General features: G+C 38.9%; 1 protein-coding gene across 1 annotated transcript in view; it reads left to right on the forward strand.

The window, feature by feature from the left end:
* The first annotated feature begins 257 nt into the window (after positions 1-257).
* The window catches only part of capn1 (calpain 1), a 34,742-nt gene continuing 15,393 nt past the window's right edge, over positions 258-19,606 (forward strand). The window contains exons 1-4 of the mRNA XM_036562101.1: positions 258-401; positions 9,813-10,259; positions 15,039-15,108; positions 18,315-18,433. Coding sequence (XP_036417994.1) covers positions 10,008-10,259; positions 15,039-15,108; positions 18,315-18,433 — 441 coding nt within the window. The 5' untranslated portion in view covers positions 258-401; positions 9,813-10,007. The remainder of the gene's footprint in view (positions 402-9,812; positions 10,260-15,038; positions 15,109-18,314; positions 18,434-19,606) is intronic.

The raw sequence follows: 19,606 nt of genomic DNA on the forward strand, positions 1-19,606 counted from the left end.
TAAAAATCACAAATAATTTCTGCTTTTACGCTCACAAGAAAGCTCAAAAGTATTGGTATCGGGATATTAGCGCTATCGCCCATCCCTAGATTACATTTTCTGAATAATACAGCTGTGATGATTGGTTGACTGCTTGTGCGGACCAGAGCCGTATAGAGAGATTATTATATTTATATATATAATACAGGTCTTTCTATACGGCTCTGGTGCGGACGAACTACCAGCCAATCATAGCGCAGGGGGCGGGGCTACTCTGAACACGGGTGGGGGACACAACACTTCTCTGAAGGTGGCAAATCTCTGGGAAGCTTCAGTGCAGAGTCTGCAGATGGGACTGTAAAGGGACGGAATACTTTTATAAACACGCCCTGAATTCACCGAAGAGCAAGGCGGGCTAACAGGTGAGCAGCTCATCTAACTTACTGTTTATCGGTTTCCGTTTTTTTAATAAACTTTCCAAACAGGGAGTCACGTTTCTGTTGTTTCTAGAGAGAGCAGGCTAATTAACCTAGCTAACCGACAGTTACTCGTGAAAGTAGCGTTGCCCTGTGTTTTTAGTACATACGGAGTAAATTTGACTATTCTGGTCTAACTTTTTGTCCTTCTAACCTTAAACATGACTTTGTCCACGAGGCTGAAGTTGTCTTCTTACTCGCCAGCTTCTTGTTCGGATTTTCCCGTTCCACCTTAAATGGTGCAGCAGTTACCGTCTGGCGCTGCACCATTTAAGGTGGAACGGGAAACTTGAATAAGATTCTGACTTCAGCTTCGTACTTTGTCCAGACTTTTTTTCGGAAGCTATAACGTTATAACTAGCTGACGTTGTTTCTCCAATATCGATGTGTTATTATTTTCCTTTAGTCTCTTATTTAGTCCAGAAACAGTCTGTGAGGAGATTTGGTGGCCTTTAAATGAGTCTGTAAGGCTGGGTGCTGCTGCTGCTGTCGATTTGTGAAAGGCTTTGAAAAGGAAGTGAAGAAAACGTTGCTTTGGTTGGAGCCCGTTTATAGTACGACATTAGGCCGCATTCCATCGAAATTGCTTATCTCTGTTCAGCACGCCTGACTGTGAGCGATATTCACACTCTTCTTATACATGAATCCCCAGCATTGCCAGCCTTTCCAACTGGCCATGTCTTGGTGGCATAATTGGCATCACAATACAAACATGTTAATTGTGGCACCACCCTTATTTACATTCTGTGCTGCCATAACGTTGCGACCTCTTCAGACATTGTGACAATCTTCACCAGGCATCGCTCTTGTTTTATGGCTCTCGGGGTAGTAGGAAGTGAGCAGCCTGTATGAGTTTTCCTAATCAGAACTAGAACAATGTGGCGTGTGAGCCAAAAGAACCACATGTGCTGCTGGTCAGCTTTGCTGCAGCAAATTGGGAAACTTGGGCTGCTTCAATAACCGCATTCTAGGTTTCTTTCTATGCACTAGGGATGTGTGATTATGGCAGCATCACAATACTTGACATATGCGTAATACACATCACAATATTTTTGTCATGTTGAAACAGACAGAATGTCACAGCATTTTAAAAATGCTGTCAAAAACTATGGACACAATGATTTTTATTCACACTATTTTTATTTTTGTTTCACATGCACTGCACTAAATCCAATTGACCATGCCTAATTATGCTATGTTTTGTTGAAACATGCAGTTCTCCAGTGTCCTTGAAGTACTGATGATATCCATGACATGCTCAGAAAAGCATATTTTGATGTAATTTATCATGCTACTATAAAATATTGTGAAATTGCACATCCATACCAAATAGTATGTCAAAAATAGTACACTATCATTAGAAGTGCATTCATTAGTACAGCTTGTGTAGTACAGTAGTATGTGGATTTGCATGCAGCTTTAATCTTGCATCGATTAATGTGTAGAGTAAAGTAACCTAAGTGTATGCTCTAAAAGTAGCCTACTGCTGCTTTGGTAAAATAAAGTAGAAGTACCTTTACCAAAAAAAAAAACAGTTATGTACTTAGCAACTAATAGAACTATAATTTACATTATTTAAGCCGCTTATTCTTCTGGGTCGTGGGGGGTGTTGGAGCCTATCCCAGCAGTCATTGGGCGGAAGGCAGGAAGCACCCCAGACAGGTCGCCAGTCCATCGCAGAGGAGGCACACAGACATATACAATCACACACACATTCACACCGAGGGGCAGTTTCGCGTGTCCAGTTTGCCTTTGGACTGTGGGAGGAAACTCATGCAGACTCCACGTAGAGAAGACCCTGGTCCTTCTTGTTGTGAGGCGACAGCGCCTTAGTTGTAGTACTTAGTTGTAACCTATTGTTTTGATTTAATTGACCAGAATGGGGTCTGAGTAACTGCATCTTAAAGCTGGGTTTGATTCCAGCTCAGAAAAAGTAAAACTTCCTCTAGCTGCTTCTGTTTGGGGCATTCCATGTTATGGGATATGCACTTGTCTTTTTTTTGCTAGTGAGTATGAGAAGTAGTTAGGGCTCAGGGTAACTGGATCTTTTTAATCAGTTCCATATTCTTGAGAACAATGGTGGTGGATTTGTGCTTTTCTGAGCATTTTCTTCTAAATATATTTGTGAGAAAAGGAATAATATGTCTACCCTCTTCCATTTTAGATCATCATGTTTAGTTCCCAGCTGCTTTTTTGGACAGGAGTGGTGGGGAGGGGTAATTTCATTTTGTTCTGCATTGCTGTTGCTGACACCTCTCACTTTGCAGCTTTATCATTGAGCAAAAGTATTCCAAAAAGAGAGGAACAGAGCCTGAAAAACTTCATATTTTGTACTGATGCTTGAAGGAAGTTCCACTGCAGCTCCATAGGAAACAGTACTTTGCTGTGATACTTTGTTTACTCCTTCTCAAGTAGCTACTTTTGTTGGGGTCATTATTTCATTTGAAGTATCTCTTTACATCATGTGGTTTTAGGCCACCCACACATGACAGGTGTCAGCTAGAGGGGTTCAGAGCCCCCCAGCATTTGACTGTGAGGAAGTGGAACTGCATTCTCTGGAGTGATGGAGCTCCATCCAGTACGTTGGAGTGGTACAGAACTAGTTATCCAACATCAGTGCCTGACCTCACTAAAGCTCTTCAATCAGTTGAGTTCAATAAAATCTTCAGAGCAACTTTCCAACAGCTAGTGTAAGGCCTTCCTAGAAGAGTAGAGGCCGCTCCTGCAGCAAAAAGGGGGCAAGTCCCTGTTAATTTCCTTGAAGAAACACTGGATAAGCAGATGTCTACAAACTTCTGGGTGTTTAGTGTAGTTCATCACATAGCGGCCACACCCAGAAGTAAACATTAACCGCATACCTGCAGCCCAGGAAACACGATCTGATCTTATAACGGCACTGATTGCTGTGTGTGTACACATGTACATGAAGCCTGTGGTGGTAGGTTTGACAGAACAGTTGTTGAACTGAAAACCCTTATTTATTTTTGGCACATGCCAAGATGCAGGCCTGTCATGTGTCCAATTGTTACTTTTAATGTTGCACTGATTATGGTAAATAATAACGTATCACTTACTCTCTGCTGTACACTGTAAATAACACAGTGCATACCTGCCTGGTTGCTTCATGGAGACTAAAGGCTAAACCTGAATAAACAAACTGTGATCAGACTGCTTACACTTTAGACTAGTAAACTGTCTTATTTTGGCTGATGGTTTGTATTGCACACTGTATCTAGCCACCTTAGCATTTAAGGGAACAGTCATGTATGTATTGAGTACAAGTGTATGTACTGTGCAAGTGTGTTGCTCCCGCCTTGTGCGTGTAGTTTGTGGTCGTGTGATTCATCTGAACTTGCTCTCTGTGTCTAGTGTTAGCAGTGTAGTGGTGAATGGAAAAAGACCTCACCAGGGGCACATTCAGTTCAGGCTATATATATATATATATATATATATATATATAAATTAAATAATACTCAGTGTAAAAATAATCAATTTGAAATTAATCAACTGAAATGTATTTTTTTTTCCACCGATCTGTAATGATTTTCAGTTAAATTCTCCTAATGGTTTTATAGTAAGAAGCAGAGCCTTATGTACACAGCCTTTTATATGCTTTTTTGTTGCTAATTGTTATTATTTTGTGAAGTTAAAGTCTTAGTAAATTATTTTTTAATATACTGTTCAGTTAACTTCATTTTACATTTTTGGCTTTAAAATAAAAAGAACTCTGATTATGGGAGTTTCCTGGAATCAAAATGAGCCTTTGGTTTTACCTTGTTGACTCATTTTCTTGGTCATGTAAAGCATGATACGTCACTCATTTAAAGATCCCTTGTCCTACATTTTTCTTAGAAACAGAAGTCCAGTTATAATGTTTCTGTAATTTTATCTACCAAAAACAAACATAATTCATTTTTAAATGACTGTTTTTTAAACTTTCAATGTTTTTGTTAATGTACTGCTAAAACTGAAATGTAAATGACCTCTGTTCCGATTGGCTTCCCAGTATTGTGGCTCATTTAAGATGCAGCTTGGGCTGAAACACTCCTTATAACTTCAGTTTGAACGGGCGGAGCTAAATTACTATAGGCCTAATAGGCAGATATATGTGCATTTGATGGTTTTTGTGAAATAATAAACGGTACATTCAAATGGGTTGTTTTTGCAGCACAAAATGACTGCATGTAGAAGGTAGTGAATGGAACATTTTGAAACTTTACAAACTGTTTACAAACTACATAGAACTCTTATTGTATTTTAAAAAGGAAGGTAATTGAGGCTTTCCATGATAAGGAAAGCCCTTTGAAAGACAAAATTCCTATGTTCCCATAACCTTTCATCAACATGCAAAGTCTTTTGCCTGGTTCTAAACCGTCTTCTGAGTTTTGATTACAGCACTGTGCACCAGCGATCATGTTTCACCTCCTTCACCCTCCACCCCCACCTATCATAGAGAAAAAACACTCAGCTAGCTCACCGACCCTCCCTGATACACTGTTTCACTCCCATACGTCACAATACCGAAGTGAAATGCAGTATCATCTCAGATTCACATTAATGTCAATTGTTAAGCTATTCGGTTGAATACACTATTACTGATATGATCCACAGTGTCAGCCTTGCATTCAGTATTTATCTCTTCTCATTGTGCACTGCTGCTTATCGACCGAGAGGCTCTGACCACATTTATTTTACTCTGTATTAGAATCACAATGGTTTCATATTTATTCATTTAGGAACAAACCTGTTTTATTGCACATTAGTATTTTTTTAAGTATCTGTGTAGCATAAGCCTGTAAGATATAAGCATATATTCTTCAGATATTTAGATTTTTGAATCAAGGAAAGAACAGTCACATTTATTAATTCTTTTAAATATGAAATTTGACTTAAAAATGAACACAAAATATATAATAATCTTGTGGCTGAAATAATCATGTTTAATGAAAGACTGTAGTGCAGTGAATTGTTTTCAGTTGCTGTTTGAAGTTTCCATCTAACTGTAATTCTTCTGTAGTGAGTGTAGTTGTGGGCTGTGGTCTAAAACTGCTGTTTGGCTTTAGCCAATGAGATCCAAGGGGTAGAAAAGGATTATAGGAAGCAGAGAGAGAGAGTGAGAAAGGAGATTGAGTAATAGAGAATAATATGAAAGTAAGAACGCTAAATTACAACCATGGTGAATTAGTAGCCAAACCTCAGCGAGTTGGTAGTTATCGGCTTCTCATGCAAAGCCTTTATGCAAACACACACTACAGAACACTCGCTGCAAGCACACACACACACACACACACACACAGACTCACTCATATGCTGCCGTATCCTTTTGGCTGCTGTCCACTGCAATAAGTTTCCATGCGAGCACTAAAGCACCACACCCTCGCAGCTGCTTCAGCTGTTTCACATTGCGAGTATGTGAGAGAGGAGCTCAGCACAGTTTGAATAGTCACTAATCAGTCCACAGCACAGGTCTGAGGTTCCACAAGATGGACCTAGACAAAGAAAAGGGGGGGATGAAGAAAACAGGTTTGGTTGAAGACAAAAAAGATTTTCCTTTGAGTAATAATCCGCTCCCACGCTGGAACAATTCTTAAAGGAAACCTCTCATCGTTTTTTAAACTTGAAGTCTACCTGCTGTATCTGTAACGTATGACTGAACATGGACAATAACTTGCATATACATAGAAAGTAAAGGGAAGTGTGCATGTAATAGTGGGAAGGTACTAAAGGATTTGCCCTTTGACTTCTATTATAATTGTCTATTGAGTCAGAATTTATGTTCTTTTACTAAGTGCTAAGAAACACCTCAAAATTATTGTTCACAGTACTCAACTGTAAGATTACAAATGTGCCAGGTGGAGTATTCCTTTAACTGTAACCGCATCAACTTATCGCAGTGCTGGCTCTACCCAATAAGCGACATAAGCAGCTAATTAGGGCCCCCAGTACTGTTATGTTGTGTAAGATGCTTGAGTGAAGGGGGGGCAACTGGTAATCATGTTTCAAAAAAGTACGTTTTAAAAAAAAAAAAAAGAGAAAATGAGGAGAAATACTTATGTTATGCCATTTATTTTGGCTTGTAGTTGGACAAGAAGAAGCAATGGATCTGTGGTCTAACGAAGCGGATTGAGATTAGACAGCCTTTCTGACTGACTTTCAGCTTCACAAAACCTAACAAACACGCAGTTAACTAATTTTACAACAGCGGTTAACAGCTTCAGGTTTAGATACTCAGGCTGTGATTAATTCAGATTTAGATACTCTGACTGTGATTATTCCTCGTGCATGTGCACATGAAAGTGTGACGTTTATGAAGAACAGCCGATGGCATGAAACACGAGCAGTTGCCAAGGAAAGAAAAATCATACTACCGAAACATGTAGAAAGTAAAGCATTTATAACAGTAAAAATGCATCGCTGTCGCAACTGCCACCAGAGTTAGATTGAACTAAGCTCAAGGTTAGCTACTGCGTTGTGAGACAGAGTGAGAATGCTGAGAAAGTTGTCTGTAATTTAAAGTGTAACTTATTAGCACCCTGAAAGAGTATCCAATTATCAGCAATACACAAATTAGTCAGTTATAAATGTATATAAATTAGACAGCTTATGGTAGTCATTGTTATTAGTTAGCCTCTGATTTTACTGTGCATCAGCTAGCGAGATGGAGCCCCCCCCCAAAAAAAAAAGTCCTGCTTAGGGCCCTCCAAAGGCAAGAGCCGGCCCTTTCTTATCGAGGGTGGTTTGGCAAACCCGCAGTTATACTGTGTGTTATTTTGTGACTCACAGCTGCAATAATTGTGCAAAGAGTGACTATAGTGAGAAACAGTACAAAGGTTTGTTGTCTGAAACAGCTAGTATGACTGGATGTTTAATGAGAGTGTAAAGGAAATGCAGGCCACTTGGTTGTTGACCTGACCAGATGGCACTTTCATAAACTGACCCAAATGGCAGAGCCTGTTTGTAGAAGAAAGGTGAAGTGGGCAAAGCACACTGCGGCATGGAAAGGAGGGACTTCACAAAATCAAAGACACATGCTTGAAAGTTTGCTCAACTGTCTGTGGTTGCTATGTTACGGCACCGAGCCTTTCTTTTTCACTTTAATCCAGCACCAGTGTATGACAGCTTGTTTCTTATATTTTGGTCTTCTCTGTTTATACTGTCACATTGCTACACATTTTGCAATAAGCTGTAGAATTGCAATGTTCTGTGTAGGCAAATAACAAAAAACAACGTAATATGATGTGCATATAGATAGAACAGGCAAATGATGTGTGTAAAATGCATAGATATATTTGCTCTGAGATAGTATCATCTGTGAAGCTGCATTCTTGCAGAAATGTTTTGTGAAATTTTGTTTGTATGATTTGGTGGTTCTTAGGCCTTTGGACAAATTAGCATATGGTAACTTGTCACAATTACTCCATCAAAAATCAATGGAGGGAAAATAAACTGATGGAGATGCCTATCTATATGCTTTTTTGCATTATTGTGTTTTATATATACAGTGGTGCTAGAAAGTTTGTGAATTCTTTAGATTTCTGTGAATTTCTGCATACATTTGATCTAAAACATGATCAGATCTTCGTTTTAGTGTTAAAGATAGAAAATAAGAGAACCAGTGAAACACTTAAGTATATACTTTTTCATTCATTTACTGGTCATAAGGATCCAGTAATAAATGCTTGTGTTGGAAAAAGTGTGTGAACCTCTAGGAATACATTATTATCTGTTCAGTACATGGGAAAATTAGAGTCAGAAGGTTCAACCAAATGGAACTTAGAAGTGTGAGTTTGGGTGGCCCTGTCCCATTTCAGAAACACCAACTTAAGTCTTCACTATCAGAGTCTGGTTTTTGCCACTGACATTTGTAAGCGTATGCCATGCCTTGGTTGAAGGAGATTTTTGAGAACGTCAGAAAAAGAGTTGTTGATGCTCACCAACCTTGAAGATGTTACAAAACAACTAGAGTTTGCGCCAATCCACTGTTAGGCAGATAGTCTACAGGTGGAGAAATTTTACCATTATTGTAATCCTTCAAGTGAATGACAAGTGGAAGAATGAGTCCAAAACAGAACTTTTTGGCTGAAATGATAAACATGTTTGGCAATAGCTGAACACTGCATTCTAGCATAAGAGCTTGATAGCAACTGTGAAACATGGTGGTGGCAGTATCATTGGGACTGTTTTACTGCTATTTGCTGCCTAGATAATAGTACAAATTCTAGATTGTATCAACAAACTCTGCAGGAGAAAACAGTAGAAGCAGTTTTTTTGGGAGGAAAATCCCACCAAGACGGTATGCAGGACTGTTCTGAAGAGTTACTTGATTAATTTGGTTGAAGTCAGTGCTGCCTAAGGGGTCATACCAGTTACTGAAAGCAGAGGTTTACATACTTTTTTCTAACAAAGACATTTATTGTTGGATCACTTTGTTCAAAATGTGTAAAAAAAAAAAGGTGTAGAATTGTATGAGTTTTGTTTTATTGAGTTCTCTTTACTTATTATTTTGACTTGAAGATTTGATTACATTCTAGATGGTTCATAGGTTTTTGAAAGAGTTCTTAGCCCCCCCCCCCAGTTAAACATTTTGTAAGACCCTGCATGGATGGTTATTGTTCAGTTATTGAGAAATTCCACCAATTTTCCAAACTTTCTACCTAATTAGATGAAAAGACCTAAACAAAGTCATTCAGGGTGGTTTGATATGAAATGCTTTGTTCTAAAGAAAGAAGAGTTGTTCACAGTGGTGGTGATAGGAACCAGGCGCCTAAAAGGTTTATTACCTCCAAAAGCTCAAAGCTCCCTTACAGAAAGTTATTACACATGTGCTGTCTGATGCTTGAGACATTGTTTTATGTTATTATTGAGACAAAATTTCGTTCTATTTTTATTATTTTTTTTAAACTATTCATTGTAGAGAGGTGCATGCAGGGTGTTACGGGCAGAATGGTCTCCAAAGAAAACATATTTTTTCAGATTTACCACGGGTTTTTTCATCAACATTACATATAAAAACTCAGACACGTTTAGGTTCGCTGGTGGTTTGGATGGTAAATAATGGCTTTATTTGTACTGTATTATGACTGCTGGTTCTTATCGCCACCACTGTAGAGGAAATCTGAGTTTCTGCAAAAGTCTACAATTTTACCATTTCACATAAAAACACGCTGAATAACTGTTTACATTCCAACAAGTGAATTATGCATAAAATTTAAAAAATCATTGTCCTTCAAAGTGTTTTTTTACTGTCTGGCCTTGTATTAAATATAGGATTACTCAGTCAACATTAATTTATAGATTACCGATATAATAAGCGTCCCAGTGTAAATGTAACACTCTCCTTTTCCTCTTTTTTTTCAGGAGCTTTGGGACCAGACTCACTTTCTGCCACATGAGTAAAGATTACAGTCCCTCTTCCTCATTCAGCACTAGTGGATTTACATGCACTAATTAGCCACCGGGCCTTTTGAATCCTTACTGGCTTAACTTTGCCCCGCCCCCTTGTTGCGAGCAGTTAACTCTCTGTTGCCGGGCAGATCAGCGCAGTGGGGAGACATGGAGCCCATTTACGCTACAGGGATGGCAGCCAAGCTGCGCAGTCAGTGGGACCGGGACGATGGCTTGGGGCAGAACCACAAAGCAGTCAAGTTTCTGGGGCAGGACTACGAGATGCTGAAGGCGCAGTGTCTGCAGAGCAGGACGCTGTTTGAGGACAGTTACTTCCCAGCCTCTGCCTCCTCCCTGGGTTATAATGAGCTGGGACCACGCTCCTCCAAGACGCATGGTGTGCGCTGGATGAGGCCGCCGGTGAGAAAGTGGGAAATGTCACACACATCACTTTTTCACACTTGCCTTTTAAAGGTTCACAAGTAATGGAAGCTCATTTAAGTCTCACACACTTAAATTATGTCAAATAGACTTGCTGATGTGGTTTCTGACAGCATACAGCATACTGTGTCTACAAACTGGTATGATATTTAGCTGAAATCAGTTGTAGTAATCATCTGAAGTCAGAATGCCATTTTTACTTTTGTGTCTCGTAGCTCCAGTGCAAAAGTTAAAGAAGCAAACTTGGGACACCAAACGTGTCTTGGCTGACCGATTACATTTGGGCTAAGAGGGAAAATTGTGTAACTTTGATATTTTGCCATCTTACTCCTTTGGGGCTACTCAGGCTTGAGTTTCCAATCAGAGTTTGCTGAGAGAAGCCATATTTGTCTTATAAATAGAGACGACATGCCTGTGTCGGTGGGTATAGGTATCTTGCTGATAGAAGAAAAAATTTGATCCAATTTAGCACTTTAGAACAACAATAGCACTGTTGGCTGTGTATTTCTTCATGTAGGATAGTCTCACAGGGACAGACATGTTCTCGTAATGAGAAGACATGTCTGGGGTGACGTTTTAAACTTTTTATACAGAGGGGATTGTAGTGCCCTCTAAACCCAGCCTCAAATTCATTTAGTCCATGCTTTGAACTTGGATTGGTTTGGCAATTTCCCTCTCAGTTTGTTCCCACCCTGAGAAGTCTATGTTCCCACCCACGTTCAGCTCAAAATTTCTCAAGGTTGTCCCCAGACATACTGGTTAAGAGATCATCTGGCCCCGATTATCTTGGATAGTAGGGTCTTTTGACTAGTTTGAGCGTGATGGTCTACATATAGATTCTCATTTTACATTAAGTGCTTCAACCAAAAAAAGCGAAACATTGTATCAGTATCGATATCAGCTGATACTCAAGCTTTTGATATCAGTATTGAGGAAAAATGAGTGCTATTGTTACATCCTAGATAGCACCATCTACTGAGGGCACATTTTTCCCTGGTAGGCCATCATCATCATCATCATCATCATCAAGCTTCGTTATACTGTTTTTTTGTCGCATTAAGAATTTGCTGCACTTATTTTCTTGTGTGGTGCTTTGCTGTTTCATGACCTGTCCAAAATTCCAGGTTTATCTCATCCTGCTTGAGCTAAACAGTGTGTTTCCTTAGATATTTTCCTTTGTTCATCACTCTTTATCTCCCTTGCTGTCATGTTTCTGTTGCTCCTTTTTCCGTTATCGTCTTCCATTTTTTACACACCATTAAACCCTGTGAGTTAGAGCAGTCTCCATGTTTGTTCCGTTCTCTCCTGCTCTCTAACCCAAAGTTCTGCCCTGCTTCTCCAGGACCATGCAGTTTTCCAGTCCCCAAACTGTGCTCTGGCCAGTGTCCACTCTGCTCTTTCTCCCTCTTTTCTTTCTCATTTCTTTCCCTCCTCTCTCCTGCACTCCCTGGCCTATGGTTTCTGCTGTAAAACAAGCTTGCTTTAGCCTAGCTTGTGCTGTTATGTTATGTTCAGTGATAAACAGCACACAGTAGATTATTGCCATGCAAAGATATAGGTCTTCTTTGATATTGATGTATTAAATGAATGCTGATTGTGTGCTGGTTTCCTAACACTTCTGCCAGTGGTGTAACATGGATGGGTGTAACAATACATTGTGTCTGATATTGCTATATTGTAGCTTGCATGTCAGTTTGAGACTAAAATATTATCTTGTGGCTAATGCTGATAAGAATGTCTGTATGGATCAGGTATAAGCTGAACAATTTAATTATTTTTATTTTAAGGTCGAAATTTAAAATGATGCCATTTTCATGAAACAGAAAACACAAACGATTGTTGTGCCAAACCTGAGTTTAATTTGGTGAACAACTCTAGATTGTTCTCTCCTGTTCACTCCCCCTTATTTAGCATGTCAGTTCTTCGTCTAGAAATTCTAAGGGCAACGTCACACATCAGAATGTCTGGTCTTGTTCGTCTGGTCAGTGTGCTTTGGCCTAAATGGAGAATTCCACTGATTTTTGAAAGTGTCTGCATTATTGAACGGTTAACATGTAAATAAAGTCTTTTGGAGGGCTTTTATATGAAATACTCCGTTGTAGAGAAACTTGCTTAGTCAGAATTTTTTCATAGTGGTGGTGATAGGAACCAGATGCCTGAAGCATTTAATGTCGTTCCTCTGTGAAATGTTTACGAATACACTGCCAGATGCTGAAGACATTGTTTTACGATAGTTTTGAGAAGTTTTTAGCCTTTTTTTTAAAAATCCGTTGGTGGCAGAGAGGTGTATGCAGGGTGTTTGTAAGGCAAAATAGTAATACCTAAATAAAACATTTTTCAGATTTGTCACTATTTTACTATTTTCGACATGGCATACAAATCAGAAGACGTGTAAGTTGACTGATTGTTTTGAACAGTAAGTAAAATGCCTACACTCACATTATAACGTTGTGGCTCCTGGTTCCTATCACCACGACTGTAAAAAATTCAATATTTCTCTACAATTAACCATTTCATATCAGACCACTCTGAATGTCTTGAATGTTCTCCATGACCAAATTATGGAGAAACTGAAAAATTTGTGCATTTCGCCTTTAATAACGTAGAGCTCGTGAACAGACATTCTGACACACAATATAAGTAATGGTTGCTTATTGCTATTAAATTTGCTATTTTCACCAAATCATTCAGCCCTAATCTGGTAAAACACCATGGTTCCTTTTTGCAGTATTAAGTATTGTACTTCTGTTCACTGCATTCAGTAATGATGAATTCAGGCTGAGGTGAAAAGTAATTAGCATTAATTTTTTTTTTTTAAACCCCAACCACCCCCTCCAACCCCACACACGGTCTGCTTATATGCACTTTAGCTTTAACTGAATTACTGAAATTCTTTTAATGGAAATCATGTATTTATATTATGTTGTATTGAGTAACTTAACAACTTTTACTAATAAACTGTTTCACCAATAGTGAGAGTTCAAGGCTTTTTCTTCTACATAAAAGCAGCTTGTGTGTTAATAGCTTTTTCTGCTGGAGAAACCTCACACCGCTGCACATCTGTGAATGAGAGAGACTGTTCCAAAGCCATGTTCTTGTGCTTTGCATTTAAATGATAATGCTAAGTCGCTCTGCAGTTCAGCTACAGTTGTCTGTGAAAAGCCGTAAACCTTTCTGAACCATTGCCCTATTGCCCAAGCAGCTTTATTTTGGCTGTATGAAAAAAAATGTACTTAATCTCGATTATACTGAACTTAATTATGAATTTTTTGAATTGTTACAACTTTAATAGCCCGCTGATAAGGCTCCCAAACATCACTTCCTGAACATTTTCTTGGACCATTATGATTTTTTCAAAAAAGTAGGTAACCAAGACCTGTGACATTGTTTATTTACTGTTTACTTGAAGTTCATACTTTGTTTGAGGGCTAAAAAAAATGCCCTGAAATAAAACACTGGTGCTTTGCACATGCAAGGACATGCACACATAGCATTCATGTACTTGGCTGGCTCACATTATTTATGTCAAGGTCGCTACAGATACAAATCATTCACAATTAGAATAAGTTGGCCAGTTGTGGTCTTGTGTTAGGAGTGACTGCTGATTTTGATCGTGCACCCTCTGCGCTTCACCCACCAAAATGATGCTTTTAATAGCTCGTCGCTGCCACAGTGCCTGATGGCTCCACTCTTGGAGGATTTCCTATCATCCGTCTTCTGTGTATGAGCGAGCAGTTTGGGCTTGTTGCTATGGGCGAGTGTGGGAAAAGAGAAGGCAGAGTGGGGGGGGCATGTTTGGGCTGGGGCTATCCCTGAAGTGATTTGTGTGGAATAAAAGGCAGAGGGATGGGCCTCATAACTAATTTAGCAGGTTTACTCCCTGCCCGCAGGCTGAGAGTAGAGATGCTGCAGCAGCACAAAGAGCAATAGCGTAATAAGTGGGCCACGTGCCAGTGAGAAAGCCATGAGCCCGCATTGTGGGTTTGATACTGTAGCACTTTTGAAGAGGAATGCAGAGCTAATGAAGTGTTCCTTTTGTGTGTGTGTGTGTGTGTGTAAATATACATGACGTTACTAGCGAAAGTGAGTACACACCATCTACAGGCAATACATTTCTGCACATTTGAATGCATAATTGCTGTTTATTTGTTAATTTAAAAGGCTCATATCATGGAAAACCAAATTTCCCTCAGCTGTTAACGCAGAAAGAGTTTGATGCATTATGAACATGCTGTTAACGTTTAAACTGTACCATTCACTCTCCATATGTAACCCCTCTTTATTGGTCTGTGACTTCTTATTGTGAGTAATGATCCTTCACAAGAGTTTTGGGTTCAGGCGTAGTGCTGAGTATATCAGCTAGATAGCTGACAAACACATTGGGGTCGTAAGAAGGTACAGGCTCCAGCTCTCAGCTCCTGTTCAACAAAGCGTAAACCACAGTCAAACAGTTTGTTTACCGCTAAGAGGCATACCACTCAATATCCAGCGGCAGTCTAATCACTGACTGATATTAACCCACTGAACAAATTATAAATGCTGTTGTTTACAAAATGTAATTCACATGTATTCACAAACCTTTTAACCTTTAACCTTTAACTCTTTAATATAGGAAGGAGGAACAGAGGAAAAACGTTCAAGTTCAAACATTTGCATACAACTGTATATTATTTAAAATGAATAATATATAAATAATATAATGATTGTTTGCCTGTGTGACTTCATTTCATAATGAATACAGTGTGTATGTGTTTACAGGAGATCTGCTCGCGTCCTCAGTTCATTGTGGATGGAGCCACACGCACAGACATCTGTCAAGGGGCTCTTGGTGAGTTTGTCCTACCACCTTTTAGGGGTTTCTTCCCTGTTACCATGGCGATAGCTCCGCCTGAAGGAAGTGTGTAGACTCACATGCACAGGCTTGCCTTAGAGAACAGTGCATGTGTTACAGAAAGACAAAATAGTTTTGACAGGAAGAGAAGTTAAAAGACATTAGCGGCTGACTTGAGGCCTGAATTTTACTGCATTAAGCTACATTGGCCTCAAAGCTCTGTTGCAAAATTAAGGAAACTTTTTGGAAACTAAACATGTCTTAGCTTTAAAGGGAAAACTGTAAATTTGATGTTTTGACCAATCTATCGCTTTAAATAGGGCTTTTTCTTGCCATAAGTCTCACATTTTTAATTTTATTTATTATTTCAATATATGTTTTATTTCCATATTCAGTTTAATATATTGGATTTCTCCATCAGTGGTGGTTCCTATAAGACTACAGCTTCCCCCCCTAAATTACATCAGAATATGGCACTGAAATGTTTACTAACGTGTCTGTGTTGCTCATAACTCATCCTGCAATTCATTAATTTTAGCGATTAGAAAGTGTAAAATATCGATGCTGTATCACTGCAGTGAATGTGTTTGTGGAAGTCAGTGGAAGCTCAGCCTGCAGAGCCCTATTAAAGCCAGGCTTCAAGTTGAGTTAGTTGCATATTTAAATACACCTTGTTTTAGTGAAACAAAGATCAACGTTCACCAGACAACATGCTTTTACAATGCCATTTTGGGCCCCACCCAGACTCTGGGCTGGGAAGTCTGTGCGAGTCTCAGGAGTACTGTTTTTCCTGTAGGCTTTTACAAAATACCTTTTCTCCTGCCTGGAACTTCAGCTTCTGTATGTGGTGATTGGTTGTGTTCTCAAAGGAGTGGGATCTCATAACAGACCACCAGTACAGACTCTGTGCCTGACTGACATCATCTCAAATTAAAAATAGTCACTGTTTGGAAAATATTGTGAATAAATTGTAAATACAGAATTCTGAGTTATTTATTTTCTTTTATTGGGTAAACCTGTAAGTAACAGTAAGTAAGCTGTTAACAATAAGGGTTTTATTAGCTTTTGTTAGTATGTAATTTAGTGCTGTTTAGAGCTGTTTTTGAGACAGCAGGGCATACACTGGTGCCACAAAGCACCAGCCACTACTGTCCTGCCCTGTCCTGCACCTAAATGTTAAGAAACAACTCTAGCTTGAAGACCCATGGGTTCTCCAGACCAGAGGAGAAATGCACACACATGGCTCCTTGACCTTTGTAAAACTGTGCTGTGATTTACCCTGAACACGCTGTTTCATTTATAATGAATGCTTTGCTCCTGTGGAGCTGCTGTGTCTGTCTGTGTCTGTCTGTGTCTGTCTGTGTCTGTCTGTGTGTGTCTGTGTGTGTGTTGATCCACACACAATCCACAGCAGCTTTATTTCCCCAGCGGCCAGACTTGCATAATGCTTCTGCACCTGAAAACCTGTTTTAACCCATGCAGCGTTTAGAACTGTGACAATGGTCCTTGTGGTAAACTAATTACTGCTTGAGTTACCTGTGGGTTGTTCCAGATTTTTGCTTCCTAAGAGCTTTGAGAAATATGGATATAATTACAGTCTCATTAAAGTGTTGAATATTGTTTCAGTCTGACAGCTTCAGCTAACATTACTCACACTGGACATCCTTATTTGGGAGAGTTTTGGCCCAAAATGATTCTTCTTTTTATGGTAGTGAGCTTTCATTTTAGCTGTAGATCATCCTGTTTAAAGGAGTTTAGACACTGTGGTATGTAAACTCCTAAGTAGTGAGGGTGAATGCTAGGAAAGCAGAGATGGATCTAAGATGAATCAGTCAACAGGAGAATCATGCACTTTCATTCTGTCTTTATGAACAGGGCTGTCATGTCATGACAGTTTAGCTGATGAATATTGGTCAGATAAATAATATAAATATGCAACTATTAGAGGACAAGCCTTTAGTGTCCAAATTAAAATGAGCCATTTTCATTCCTAGATATATTTACTTAAATGTCTATAGTGACACATAACCATGTGTACTCAAGCAATGCTAGATTTGTTCTTAAGAGTGAAAATGTAAACAAAAAACATTAATTCTGCTAGCATGCATGCTAAAAACAGGATAAGCTACATAGCTAAGAAATATGCTAACATTACTCGTGCTGCCTTCGGGAACCTGTTATAGCACCATGTTAGATTACAGACTGCTGTCAAAGGTTTGGGTGCCCCTGGTTAAACAACATTAAATGTGGTTTGAGCAAACGTTATGTTTTATTTTTTCAGTATATTAAACTTGGCGAAAATAGAAATTGTACCCTAAAATATGTATACAAACATAACATCGCACACTGATTACCTACAGACAATTATACTTTGATCCACAAGCAGATTTTCAGTCTAGCAAAGAATCCTGGGTTACCTGCATATTTAGTGTCCAAATGAACGCGGAGAACCACTGGATGTTAAGAGTGTCATATGCTGTCTGTGTAGAATATAGTTATCGTTATAGATTGTTACGGAATATTAGAAGCTAGCCCAGTTGGTTATACATGTGTAACTGAATTTGGTTCACAATGATAACTTTAATTGTGATAATTCTGCAGACGATAATTGTTTGTCTAAATTGTTGCTACCATCCAAGCTTAATAACAAGATTTCATTCCAGGTCATTTTAGACCATTTAAATGCTTCCGTTTATCTTCAATCACCAGTTTAAGGGCAACTTTCCACATTCTCAAATGTTGTCAAATAATTTTTAAAATGGCATTATGAGGTTTCGAGATGACGACAATACATATAACATATACTATATTATGTACTAACTTGAGTCACTGCTTGTCATTGCCGTTGTCTAAGTGATCTTGATTTGGCATGTGTGTTTGACCCAAACAGCATGATCATATGAGGTAATATGGAGGAGAGAAGGGAAAGGGTGGATCATTTTGGAAGGATTGCTCCTGGCCAGAATGAATTTTTCTAAAGAAATGGTTCCTGGTCCAGCCCTTCCCAGCCCTGAATAAATAAGGAAATCAAATGTTTGCATATTCAAACTATAAATCGAAATAAATAAAACATGACATGTTGGCATGTATCACATGTGTTGGAGACGAAACACTGAACAGATCAGGGGTTCTACCTTTATCTAGCATATGAATCTGGGACTGAATGGAAATTAAAGTTTATGTCTGTTTTTTAATATTTGCAGGTGACTGTTGGCTCTTGGCTGCTATTGCATCTCTCACTCTTAACGATAACTTGCTGCACCGTGTGGTTCCACATGGACAGAGCTTTAGCAGTGGCTACACCGGCATCTTCCACTTCCAGGTACACATACACCTACGCCAGAGCTTGCAGAAGCCAAGATTTTTAAAAGTACAAGAAAAATAGAATATATTATAGTTTAATACAATTAAATGGAACCAAACTGTTTATTAAAGGGACACTCTGGCCTAAAAAATTAACCATTGCTTCATTTGTTGTGTACTTGCCTACTCACTTCCTTTTTGCATGTCTAACCCAGCTACAGTTGCAGTAAAATGACACATTTGTGGGTGCAGCATGAATAGATTAGTTGACACTGTTCGTTGCAAACTAATTTGAGGGTGGAGAAGCACAGTTATGGTTTAATTTTAATAACCAGCAATGTTAGTAGACTTCCAAACATGTTGTTGTCACATATACAGCAGATTTCACCTGTACATGTCTCTCTAAACCTATTCGGTACTGTTGCCATGTGTGAGTGCTGGTAGGAAAGCTGGAATATGTATAGACCTGTCACCAGCCCCTCCTCTCTCCACTGTTCTATTGTCACTTTGTTTGTACCTGTGGCTTTACTTTGTACAAATGCAAATAAAAGCCACAGAGAGCTGCACAGTAATACACATCTTAGTAATACAGTCGTAGCCTGCATTACAAAATATGACAACATGATAATCTCACTATACCACAATATGACAGCATGATGGTGATCTCACTGTGTGTATTGTTGGCTAAAACTACAGCTTTAAACACCTGTGTTGAAATGATGAACAGTTAGCAAGGATTCTCCATGTGGCCAGAACACCATATGTTTATTATATTGCCCGTATTGTGATTGTGATATTCCTTATCATATATTGTATAACCCTAATGGTTAAATGGTTTTGATTACTCTTAATTCATGCCCATAAAATGATGAAAAATCAGAAAGAGGAGATAAAAAAGGAGATACACATGTAGCAGGATGATAAAGCACACATCTAGTACAGCAGGGTTTTATGTACTTAAGAGGACGACCTGGACACAGCCTTTAACAGTGTGTGTAGCATGCTCTTGTTCTTCTGGATCATTCATCTGGTGCATGTGCAAACACATATAAAAAAAAAGTATGTTTTCTATTTATTAGTTCTCATGCATGCACATACCAACATACTGCAGCATTAGTATCCAAGTATAGCCACACATTTATTTTATATTCACGCTAATTTTGGATGATAATATAAAAGTAAATAAAAGACT

The sequence above is a fragment of the Colossoma macropomum genome, unplaced genomic scaffold (genome assembly GCF_904425465.1).
Source record: "Colossoma macropomum unplaced genomic scaffold, Colossoma_macropomum, whole genome shotgun sequence".
NCBI lineage: Eukaryota > Metazoa > Chordata > Actinopteri > Characiformes > Serrasalmidae > Colossoma > Colossoma macropomum.